The 12,869-nt window shown below is 33.9% G+C and overlaps 1 protein-coding gene across 7 annotated transcripts in view; it reads left to right on the top strand.

Moving 5' to 3' along the window:
* The window catches only part of TANC2 (tetratricopeptide repeat, ankyrin repeat and coiled-coil containing 2), a 435,131-nt gene that overhangs the window by 113,388 nt on the left and 308,874 nt on the right, over positions 1–12,869 (top strand). For all 7 annotated transcript variants that reach the window (XM_032266054.1, XM_032266053.1, XM_032266051.1 and 4 more), the window contains one exon: positions 6,385–6,456. In XM_032266054.1, coding sequence (XP_032121945.1) covers positions 6,385–6,456 — 72 coding nt within the window. The remainder of the gene's footprint in view (positions 1–6,384; positions 6,457–12,869) is intronic.

The raw sequence follows: 12,869 nt of genomic DNA, 5'->3' as shown, positions 1-12,869 counted from the left end.
AGAAGGAGTCAGTGAACTTGAAGACAGAGCCATAGAAATTATCCAAATCTAAACAACAGAGAGAAAAGGGAGGGGGAATAAAACTACAGGGATCTGTAGGATAATAACAAAAGGTCTAGATTCATGCCACTGGAGTTCCAGAAGAAGAGAAGGAAAACTGTGGTGTTAAAATAATATTTGAAGAACCTATTGCTGAGAATTTATCAAATTTGGCAAATAGCACAAACTTACAGATTCAAGAAGCTGACTGGATCCTTAACAGGATAAACACAGAGAAATTCACATTCAATCACTATATGATCAATCTGCTGAAAACTGAAGATAAAGAAAAAATCTTGAAAGCAGCCCGAGATAACACATTATCTAGAGGGGAACAACAATTTGAATGACTGTAGATTTCTCATCAGAAAACATGCAGATCAGAAAGTTGTGGCAAAAATAGGCAGAGAATATAAATAAGAATATACACACACCAAATGGCCAGTAAAACACATGTTTAGCTTCATTATTAATGAGAGAAAGACACATTAAACAAGAATCAGATACCAGTTCACATTCTTTAGCAAAAATGAAAAAGACCAGAGTAGTATTCATGAGATTGTGAGGAAATGGGAACATTCACTTTTTGTGGAAATTAAAAAAAAAGCAACTGTCTTTGGCAGAAATTTGGTTGCTCTTCTAGAGTTTTTGTGATTTAGTAGTTTCACTTGTATATCTTCAACATGTGCACAAGGAGCTTACATACAAGCAGATTAGACATGTGCTGCAGGAAATGGTTCATTGCAGACTTGAAAGTATTATAAATTCGGAAGCTAGATCTTCATTAGTAAGAGAGTAGATACAACTGATACATTCATACAGTGGAATACCTTTCTAGAGTTAAAGTGAATGTCCACACAGATAAATTTCAAAACATAAATGTTGAGTAAAATGGCACATTGCTGGATGACATAGTATCATTCTACTTGTGCAATATAAACATTTGTGGAGGCATACATATGTAATAAAAGTATAAAAACATACACATGATTTTACATATTAAAATAGGGTAGTGGTTAATTTGGGGAGGGACGGAGGAAGGGAAATTGTATTGGAAAACTGTATAATGAAAATATTAGCTGTGTATAACTGGTAGTGTTTTAGTTTAAAACAAAGTGATGTAATGGGAAATCTTAAGATTTGGTAAAGTTTGATAGTTGCTGTATTTAGTGTGAGTTATACTTTTTACTGTATTTTCTGTATATTTGAAATTTATGCACAATAAGACGTAACTTATTTGTATATAATTATGATTTTCATGAACATTTACATTATGAACATGTTTCTCAGCTATTGGCACTGTTGAAATTTGAGGTCTGATAATTCTTTGTTGTGGTAGGCAGTCCTGTGAATTATAGAATATTTAGCAGCATCCCTAGCCTCTGCCTTTTAGAAATGAGTAGCAGTCTTCTAATTGTAACAGCCAAAAATGTCCCTAGAAGTCCCTGTTTTTTTGCTGCTGGTTGAAAATCACCAATTTAGAGACTACAAAGTGCTGTCACATATTAGCTCATTTGAACCTCACAACAACCTTCAGAGGATAATGTTACTTTGATCTCAGTTTTACAGATAAAAACACTGAGACTCAGAGAAACTCATCTAAAAATGGAGGGTATGGAACTAAAACTTGGGCCTTATTATGCCACATACTGACTTTTTGTACATTTGTATGTACATGAGTATGTATTCCCACACATTTTCGTGTTACCTTAAAATCTAAATGTAGAGTACAAATTAAACATTCTAAGAAGTTCCTTATTTTCGTATTTCATTTACAGGCGTATTATTTCATATCTCCTCTAATAACTTAGCGATATCTGTCTCAGGTGTCTTAGTGATTACTGGGTTCCATTTTGTTTTTTTCAGGGAAACTTTTATAAATGATTACAAATTAAATAAAAGGAGTAGGTCATCTACAGAGGACTGTTGCTTTCTTCTATTCTGCCTGGGTCTGTCTTTTTTGACATGCCATTATTTTCATTCTGCATTTGGAGAAAATAGGTTACCAATAGAAATTTTGGTGGGCTGCTTTTATTTCCTTATTAACTCTCATGAAGTGTTTATGTAAAATACTTGTTACAGAAATTTTTATAAATGGATTTTAATATTCAAAATCTAATTTTGATTTCAAACCCAAGTATCAAATTTAGACTAAAATGATATACACATTAGTTTTTCATGAAAATAGGAAATATTACGACATATCTAGATATTGTGCTTTTCAACAATGTTTAGAGTTAAGAACCGTAAACTTTACTTAAGGGGAAAAGAATCCCTTTCACAGTGCATTATGCACTGTTAATCACCTCCAGAGCGCCTTTCTTGGTCACAGAGAAGATTGAGATTTAACATGTAATTAAGCAGTCAGGTATTCCATTTCTTTGGGGTGGTTTGGGGGAATTTTACATTTTACTCCCCAAAGGATCACCTAGAGAAAGCCAAGAAAAGAGTCCTTGAGCCCATGGGGCCATTAAACTTTCAATGGCCCCTAGGGTAGATTAGACATCATTTGCAGAGCTGCCTTCTCATCCTTCCTGGTCTTACTCTCAAGTCATTCAATTCATTCATTTTCATAGAGATTGCTCTAATTAGCCTTCTAAACCAATGTCCCTGCCTTTAGATCAGGGGTAATTTCCCACTGGCCATATCTAGGTCACTCCCAGTTTTTGTAGGGCCTATAATCTAAGAATGGTTTTTATATTTGTAAATGACTGAAAAAAATAGTATTTTGTGACATATAAATTCTATGAAATTAAAATTTTATTGCCTATAAATAAAGTTTTATTAGAACAGAACCACATGTGTTTGTTCATCCAGTATTGAAAACAACCACCCTAGTCTCTACACTACTATAAGGGCTGTCTTTTTAAAATGCAAATTATTCTAGGTAAATGTGTTTAAAGATTTTTTTTTAAAAACATTAACCAGGTGGGTCAGGGTTCTTAGTTCTCACAGTGTAATTTCTGTGACAGCACATGCAGGTTAACATTGTGCCTGACTATAGGTGAGTTAAAAATGTTTCCATCTCAAGGAGTTGAGTTGATAAGAGTAATTTATGTATGAGTGTAATGAGCATTAGCCTTATCACTAAAAAGAAAATGTAGCGTATTTTCACACTGTAAGCATTTAGAAAGAACTAGTTTTACTCATTTCTGTTCTTATTAGAGCAGCTTTTTTCTTGAATTCCTAGTAAAGCATATATACCTAAGCTTGCAGTAATTGATTTCATAGAGATGAAAGGAACAGATGCGTGAGAGGGACTTTAGTTACTCAAGCATGGGAATACAGAATGTCATGTGCTAAATTTTCTTAATAGTAGTTTTTTTATTTTTTTTTTTTAAGAGACAATGTCTCTCCCTGTCACCCATTTGAAGCTCAGTGGTACAATCATAGCTCATTGTAACCTTGAATTTTTGGTCTCAAGCGATCCTCCCACCTTGCAAAGTGCTAGGATTACAGGCATCGATCATTTTGCCTAGCCCTAGAATTTCTTAAATAATGGTATTCATTAGAAAGGAGCAGTAATAAGCTGGGCGTGGTGACTCATGCCTGTAATCCCAGCACTTTGGGAGGCCGAGGTGGGTGGATCATGAGGTCAGGAGTTCAAGACCAACCTGGCCAACATGGTGAAACCCCCATCTCCATTAAAGATTCAAAAAATTAGCCAGTTGCGGTGGCATGAACCTGTAATCTCAGCTACTCAGGTGGCTGAGGCTGGAAAATTGCTTGAACCCAGGAGGTGGAGGTTGCAGTGAGCCGAGATCATACCATTGCACTCCAGCATGGGCGATAGAGCAAGACTCTGTGTCAAAAAAAAAAAAAAAAAAAAAAAAAAGGACAACCCACTAAAAAAAAAAATTTTTAAAATTTTTTTTTTTTTTTTTTTTAAATCATAAGTCTTTTTTTAAAAAAAAAAAGAAAGAAAAAATAAAGGAGCAGTAATATAGACCTAGGGAGGGAGGGTTATAGGGTTGGCAGTGTACCAGAATTCCTACTGAGGTACTTTATTTTTGTTTTGGCCAGTTCATTGTCAAAAGAAGCTCTCTTTTAGTAGAACGAATAGATAGACCAAACTTGGCTTTTGGGAAAAGCATTTTTTTCTTTAGAGAATGTATCTTTGGATTTTATATTGGGAGCAAATAGGCAGATTATATTGTAAGATTAAGTCCTCATAACCTACTTTGTTAGAAAGCCTCTATTCTGTAAAGGAGGAATTGCTATAGTTACTCATTATTGCTTATTTAACATTGTTTTTTGAGAAAAGAATAAAATGGGAACATAAATTGAACTCAAATATTTAATTAATTTAGGTAGAAATTAGTATCAGAGCGATGTATTGAGTCAAACAGGCTTGGGTTAAAATCCAGTTTCACTTTTACTGGTCTTGTCATTGGATTTCAGTTAGTCACCATGAGTTTCAGTGTCCTCATCTGTGAAATAGGTCTTTACTTCATAGGGCTTTGATGAACTATATGAAATACCTGGCAGATAGTACGTAGTAATTGTTGACTGCCGTTCTCTCTGTTCTTAAATACATTATAGAAAGAAAAAACTCGGATTTTTGGACATAACTGAATATTAATTCACAAGAGAGTGAGGTGGAAGGAATCCTAGAGGGTTTAAAACTTAATAATTTGAATTGGCCCAGTTGAAATACTGAGCCTTATTGAAAAGAATTCATATAATTTATAGAATTGTTTACTTAGAAGAAAGACGATAAACATTCACATGTCCTTTAAATGGGTATAAATTAAAGAAATTAAGTTTTAATTTCAACAGAGGCAGATCACCCATTCAGAGATGATAATTCATTAGTGTATTTTTGCTTTAATTTTTTCAATAATGTCAAAGGAAAATTTCTCATATTTGTGTTTCAGATAGCATCTTATTTTGTCAACATGTTTGTTTTTATTCAAATGTAACTTATATGGTAACAGCAGAACTAAAATAATATTTAAACTGATTTGTATTTTAAAAGTATTTTCATACTGGAAGAAAAGATTTGGTTGCCCATCACTTTGAATAACTTTCTATGTGATAAGTTATTTTAAAAGTCTGACGAATTAAATTAGTGAAGTGTTTTATTAGATTACGGTGGACTAAGAGTTACGAATATTTCCTGCCAATGTACTTACTATTTTGTATTATCATCATATATTTGGAATCGATTGATTAAATGCTGTTGCACTTGCTAGTTTAACAGCCCTTTACAAAATAAAGAATGGTTGATATATATACATGAATTAGTAGACCTCACATATAATAAATATACTTAAAAGTAAGCTTTATATCAATAATGAATTAAAAAACAGGCCATCTGTTTAAAAAGCAATAAATGTTAATACACGAGCTCTCTTACAAAGAATAAACCAGAGCATAAGTAGATGACAGAACAAGAATCGTCTTTATTAAACCTGCTTACAGCTGCTACTATGCCTTTTCTTTGTCAAGATAAAAATAAGACAAGTGATTGTATGAAAGACAGAACAAAGGAAATTGTTGATTCCTTAATGCATTTTTAATCTGATTAAACTGATAACAAATTTATAGGTGTATAGACCACTATGTTAAAGATTTTGCCTGGTAGCTTCATCTTTTATATTTTACATACTCAGTGTATTAATTTCTATTTTACTGTGCCTATTTTCATTAATTTATTTATGATGTGTAATTTTTCTGTTTCTATGTAATAAAATTGTGGGAATTATTTATATAATATTAAATTTGTTTTAGCTTTTCTTAAAGTGTGTGAGGGAATATACTGTATTGCTTATTTCTTAAAAAAGATGTATGTAATGAAATGGATTTGTTTCTATATAATTTTTAAAATTATGGTAAAATAAACTCAAGATTTAGTTGGTTTTTATCTTTTAGTGATCTCTTTTATAGGTTTATTGATTATCTCTTATAAAACATACACATGTAATTCTTATTATAGTAAAACAGTCCTAGGGATTATTTGATGTACTGTACTTTAGATAGAAAAAGCAGCTGCAATTAATTTAAGAGATTGCTTTAAATCAGGTCTTCTTAATTGGAATTTTGTGAATGAACTTTTGTGTTGATAACTTTCCTTCATTATATGCAAAGTAGAGTGTATACATATGGGGGAGGAGAAAACACCTACACTTTCTTAATACTTCTGGAGGGGAGTGTAAACCCACAAAAATAAGGGTAAGAACCATTAGTTTATATGAGAAAAATCCTCAAATATTTTAATGATCCAGATTATAGGAAATGCAAATAAATGATTGATATAGTAGTTTTAATATGTAGATAATGTTAGAGACACTGTTATGTCAATCTCATTATCTATTTGCTTATGCTCTTTTTAATTTTATGCAGATGGAGGGAGCGAGGAACCACCGGATCGAAGACAGTCAAGTGTAGACTCTCGCCAAAGCCGCTCTGGGCAAGGTAAATTTTCATCAAATTGATTATTACATTTCAAAAAATGACGTTAGATATTTCTTTCTGGTACTTAGGATATTGGCATGGTATAGTTTAGATATTTTAGTTTCTCATTTAGGGTTTAAATGATATGATGTAAAAATCTATATATTATTTATTCATGATAAAAGAAATTTAAATATTGTCTAGTGTCTGTTTTTTTAAATAATATTAAAGTTTAATTTTGAAGCATTATGGTAATAACAATAACATTTGTTGGAGTATCATCACATCTGGCTTTTTATATTTCAATATAATATTTTTTGTCTTAGCTCTCTCTCAGAAGAAATGGTTTTTCTTGGTAGTTGCTATATTTTCTTAGGATCTTCCAACTTATTTTCCTTTCCTATTTAAACTTTATTATCATAGGCCACTGGTTAGTTTTTGAAGGGACAACTTTAAAATTAGCCAAAGACATTCTGAGTCAGTGAAATCTCCAGTTAGACCTTTTCTAACTAACTTATTTAACATTGCATGACCACCAGCTCTGCGTTCCTTCTTCTTGATAGTACTTACTACCTTTTTATTTATTCTGTTGATTTTCTCTGTTCAAAACTAAGATGGATGTTCCATGATAGAGGTGGTTTTTGTTTATTTTCTCTGTTCAAACTAGAATGGATGTTTCCATGAGAGTAGTGATAGCTTTGTTCACTGCTGTATCTTAAGTGCCGGTAATAAGTACATAGTATATAGTAGTCACTAAATAAATGGTGAATGAATGAATTGATCTCAAAGATAATCAATTCTGATTGAGAACCCAAACTGGTGAATAGATTATAAAATTTCAGGCAGTTATTTATCGAGTTTGGTTTTCAAAGACTCTTTAATAGCATAAAACAAAATAAAGCTCAGATTTACAAATGTGGAACTTTTAATCCTGTTAAAGCCTCAGATTTACTTATTCTATAATTTTGTCCCTCTTTTCTCCAACTTTGCTTTTCCCAGGTTTTAGAGTTGTACTATTTTTATAAAATTTTTTGTTGCAGAACAGAAAGAGAAATAATATGAGTTGAAAATTTTAACTTTTGCTAATATTTAATCATACTTAAGTAATAAGCATGTATTACGAATATGTCTGGAATTTATCTTGTTCACTCTTATTTTCCCTGTAAACATATTTTGATATAAAAATGAGATTATATTTGTAAAACTCTAAAAATAAAACTAGCACAAATTAGTACTAAAATTGTTGTAATTATTAAATGTCTTAAATTTTATGAAATGTCAAATATAGATGTGTGAAATTGCTTATCTAATTTACACTGAGCTTTGTCAGTTAAAATATTTTTCAAATCAATGAGTATAATTGAATTTTATTAACAAAGCTAAACTTCAGACAACAAAACCAGGGATTTCTGTGACCCATAATACAACTACCTGATCTTAATTTGAAGTCACCAGGAATTATATCATTGTCAGGGTTAATTGATAGTAAAAGCATGTTTCTTAACTTCTTAGAGATTTTGTTTCTAATATCTCTTTATTCAAAAGAAAGAATTTGTTTGTTTTTTTGTTTTTTGTTTTTTTTTTGAGATGGAGTCTTACTCTTGTCCAGGCTGGAGTGCAGAGTGCAATGGCTCGATCTTGGCTCACTGCAACCCCTGCCTCCTGGGTTTAAGCAATTCTCCTGCCTCAGCCTCCTGAGTAGCTGGGATTACAGGCATGCACCACCATGCCTGGTTTATTTTTGTATTTTTAGTGGAGACGGGGTTTCACCATGTTGGCCAGGCTGGTCTCTAACTCCTGACCTCAAGTGATCACCCACCTCAGCCTCCCAAAGTGCTGGGATTATAGGTGTGAGCCACCGCACCTGGCCAGAAAGAAAAATTTTAAAAACTATCTATAATGAGTTTAAATGATGAGAAATAATATTATTAGGTGTAAAATATGAGATGAGCATAAAACATTTGTTTCCTCCAGAAACCCACTGAAAGATCAGTAAATAGGGATTAGAAGGAGACAGTATCAACACACTTTTAGAAACTGGAGAGTAGATGAATAATTGAAAACTGAACTCTAACAGTAGCAGAGGAAATCAACAAAACAACCTCAAAAGGTCTCAGAAAGCTCCAAAATGATAATATGTGGAAATGGAGATGAAATGACAATTGGTTGAAAGTCAGATGAAGCAGCATTGGGTTTCTGGGACTTACCCCCCAAACCACCTAACCAGTCAGCTGGGCAGATGCTGAACTCCTCATCCTAACCTTTGCCAAAAGCAAAATTTATCCTTAGGAGGGGTGGGGGGAAACCAGAAACTCTCTAGCCTGGGAGACACCAGGCATAGTTGAGGGCTGAAGTTCCATGCTAAAAATAGGAGAATTGGACCTTAGCTGTCTTTCTTCTTTTTCCTATTGGGCTCCCAGAATACTGGCAGTTAGACCTTCAGATTTCAGGCAGAAGGTTGAAAAAAACTGTCTTTTCTGGGGAATCTGACCAAAAAAAGGAAAGATAAAAGAAGAAAGAGGAAATTTAGTCATCAGAGATTCCTGAAATAAACAGGCCAGTTAGATCACTCCATGTATCAAAGCTCCAGATCAGCTTTTTAGCTCCAAATCAGCTGTTCTTAAATATGAGCAGCTAACAAGGATTACTAGATATTTGAAGAAACTCTAAATGTATGAAAGATAGAAATTAAAATAAATGGAATAAAACAACTTGGAGAGACATACATTTTGCAGAGCAAAATTACAGAACTACTATTACCTCCAGAAATAAGAGAAAATAACCATGAAACAAGAAAGAGGTACATAAAAGAGTGATATTATGACTTTTTAAAAAGGCTCTTAGACATTGAAATTCTGTTAGTAAAAACCAAAAACTCCATAGAATTATCAGAGGCTAATGTTGAAAGAATCTGAAAAAATAAAGCAAAAGGACAAAAATTATAAAAAGAAATGGAGTAGTGTTAAGAAAAATCACAGGATCAGTCCAGGAATTTCAGTATTCAAATAATAGTTGTCAAAAGAAACAGCAGAGAAAATGGAAAAGAAATCATCAACAAAATGATTCAAGATAATTTTCTTAACTGAAGAGCATAAAGTTTCCTGATTGAAAAGGCTCACTCTGTGCTCAGTACAATGGATGAAAATAGATCCAAACTAAAGCACATTGCGGTGAGATTTGAAATCACTGGGGCCAAACAGATCGTTCATGTGTCCTAGGCCGGGAGTGGGGTGTGGGAATGAGTTGGCTTTGTACTTCTCAGTGGTAGCATTGGAAACTGAAAAAGCATCATCTTCAAAATTCTGAAGGAAAATAATTTTCAATCTCTGAATTCCATATGCATTGATACTATTATTCAAATATAAGAATAGAATTAGATATGTACATTTTCAAAAACAATCTTCCTGTCTTATGCACTTTCAAAGAAGCTGTTGGAGGATGTGATCCATCAAAATAAGAAAGCCAGCTGAATGAAGGAAATGAATTACAAGATATAGGAAAGTCAATAAAGCAGAAAGATTCTTCAGAATGACAAGAAAAAGAAGGGGATAGAGGGCTGGCAGTTCAGATTGGAGTGGGTTAGAAGTCTACAGAAGAGTCTTCAGGAAAATGAAATTGATAGAAACCTGATATAATTAATTGTCTTTAGAAAAGTTTTAGACAACTGATGAGAGTCCCAAGGTTGAATTGGTGATACATACATAAAATAATAAGCAAAAGAAAGTTTGGAATTCCAGGGAAAATAAATAATGTGTAGGAAAGGAGATGTTAGAATAATGTTGTCAGTTCTTCAGCAGAATCCAAAGTAGCTGATGTCCAAGCCATTCACCTCCAGTAGAAAACCTGATCAGTTAAATATGTGGTATAAATATTTTCCTTAGTTATTTGATATAGACTATTATGGTAGGAAGCAGTGCTCTAAAGGAGGTCAGGTCTGACCTGTCTCCTGTTTTTGTATGGGTGGTGTATTTGATTTGCTAAGAGTTTGAATTGTTTCTGCATCTATATTCACATGGAATACTGACTTTTCATTTTCTTGTTCTCTAATGTCTTTGTCTGGTTTTAGTATCAGATTAATGCTGGCCTCAGAGAATAAGTTGGAAGTTTCAACTTCAGCTTCCTCCTCTTCAGTTTCCTAAGCTACATTGCATAGAATTGATACTATTTCATCCTTACCATTTGATACAATTTCTCAGAAGCTAACTGGGCTTGGAATTGTATTTGCTGGAAGATTTTAAAATGTGAATTCAAGTTATTTAATAAACATAGGACTATTCAAATTATGTGTTTCTTGTTGAGAAACATTTTAATATCTGTATAATCTGTCGTGATGAAAGCATTCTCATTTCTGATACTGGTAATTTGAGTATTTTTTCTCACTGTCTTGATTATTCTGGACCAAGATTTGTCAATTTTACACATCTCAGAGAATCAGTTTCTGTTTTGTATTTGTTTTCTATTGCTTTCCTGTCTTCTATTTCATTGATTTATATTTTGTCCTTTATTATTCCTTTCTTCTGCGTGGTTTGGGTTTAATTTTATCTTTTTCTTGTTTCTTAAGGTAGAACTGGGGTCATTGATACGGGAGCTTTCTCTTCTAACATAAGAGTTTAGTGTTATAAATCTCTCTATACTGCTTAGTTATGTTACATAGATTTTAATAAATGTATTTTCATTTAGCTCAAAATACTCTTTTCATTTCTTCTTTGACCCATGTGTTATTTTAGAAGTGTTTTGATGTAGTTTCCAAATATTCGTAGTTTTTCAGATATCTTTCTCTTATTGATTCTTACTTAAATTTCACTGTGATCAGAGGACAACCTTTCTATAGGTTGAATCATTTTAAATTTGTTGAGACTTGTTTATGGCCCAGGAAATGATCTGTTTTAATAACTGTTCTGTGTGCACTTAAAAAGAATGTGTATTATGCAGTTTTAGGGTAGAAGGTTCTATAAATGTGATTCTGGTCAAGTTGATTGATAGTGTTATTTAAGTCTTCAGTATTCTTGCTGATTTTCTTTCTACTTGTTGATCAGTAAGGAATATTGAAATCTCGAGCCGTAAGTATGGATTTGTCTATTTCTCCTTGCAGTTCTGTCACAATCCTTGTACCACTGGTCCGCTCGTTAGAAAAACTCCTCTTCTTGAGGTTTATGTGTCTCCTCAGCTATTATAGCTGCTGGTGGTGAGATGGGCTTGCCTAGGGACAGGGCTGGAAGAGAAAGGTAAAAGAAGAAAGGGCTAGGGGATATCCCCCATTCTCTCAGTCCCATATGCCCTCCATTCCCACATTCCCACTCTTTCTTTCTCTCTCTCTTTCTTTCTTTCTTCTTCTTTTTTTTTTTTTTTTTTTTGGATGAAGTTTCACTCTGTTGCCAGGCCAGAGGACAATGGCATGATCATGGCTCACTGCAACCTTCAACTCCCTTGTTCAAGTGATTCTCTGCCTCGGCCTCCTGAGTAGCTGGGATTACAGGCATGCGCCACCACGCCCAGCTAATTTTTGTATTTTCAGTAGAGAAGGGGTTTCACCATGTTGGCCAGGATGGTCTCGATCTCCTGACCCCGTGGTCCACCTGCCTTGGCCTCCCAAAGTGCTGGGATTAGAGGCATGAGCCCCCGTTTCTGGCCTCCATTCACACTTTCTAACCAGAAAGAGAAGACTTATTTTGTGTCTTTGTGTTTGTTCATGGTGTGTAGTTCCAGGATGTGGATTCAGGCTTGGGGCTTGGGGTACATAAAAAACAGCTGGAAGAAACTCATTGCTGAATTGGTTGTACTTTAAGTTCTAGTTTTCTTCCACAGTTTACCCATTATTGTTTTCTTTTCTGACTCTCAGATTGCTGGTTCATCATTCTTTCCAGGATTTTCAGTTATATTCAGGGGTTTTAGTTACATTCAGTTAAGGTGTAGTGTGTTTACTTAATCTTAACCTAGCACCATCTTCCATTTTATCACAATAATTTGTGTTCGCCTGTCTTCAGAGAGAGTACTCAAAGTATTTTAAAATTAATACGCACGAACATCAACCTACCCAGACAAATGCCAGTTCATTCAGAACAAACACTAACTGTAAACAGCTGATCCCCATATAGGTACATACTGCCTGATAATCTCCCCTGCCTGATTGTGGATACCATTTTTATTTAATGTTTCTTCTCCAGTAGCAGCAGAAATATCTGACGTCTGTTGGACTGTGCCAGTAATCCTCTGTGCACGAGGGTCGTTTTCTTTCCTGTGTTTTAACAAGTTCCCTGGCCTCCGATCTGTCTCTCCGGCACAGTGGATTTTGATTCAAACATGCTCATACTCACTGTTCCAGTTTAGGGGCAGAGACCTCAGATGTCTTCTGCTTATTACATGTAGGAGATGGGAGATGGGGTCTTGAAATGTGACTGTAAAACAGATTGTGTTAGTTTAACCCCAATATGGGT

The sequence above is a fragment of the Sapajus apella genome, unplaced genomic scaffold, assembly GCF_009761245.1.
Source record: "Sapajus apella isolate SASKATOON/1434 unplaced genomic scaffold, GSC_monkey_1.0 scaffold153, whole genome shotgun sequence".
NCBI classification, from domain to species: domain Eukaryota; kingdom Metazoa; phylum Chordata; class Mammalia; order Primates; family Cebidae; genus Sapajus; species Sapajus apella.
The sequence above is the reverse complement of the archived record's forward strand: the minus strand, read 5'-3'. Positions and strand labels throughout refer to the sequence as shown.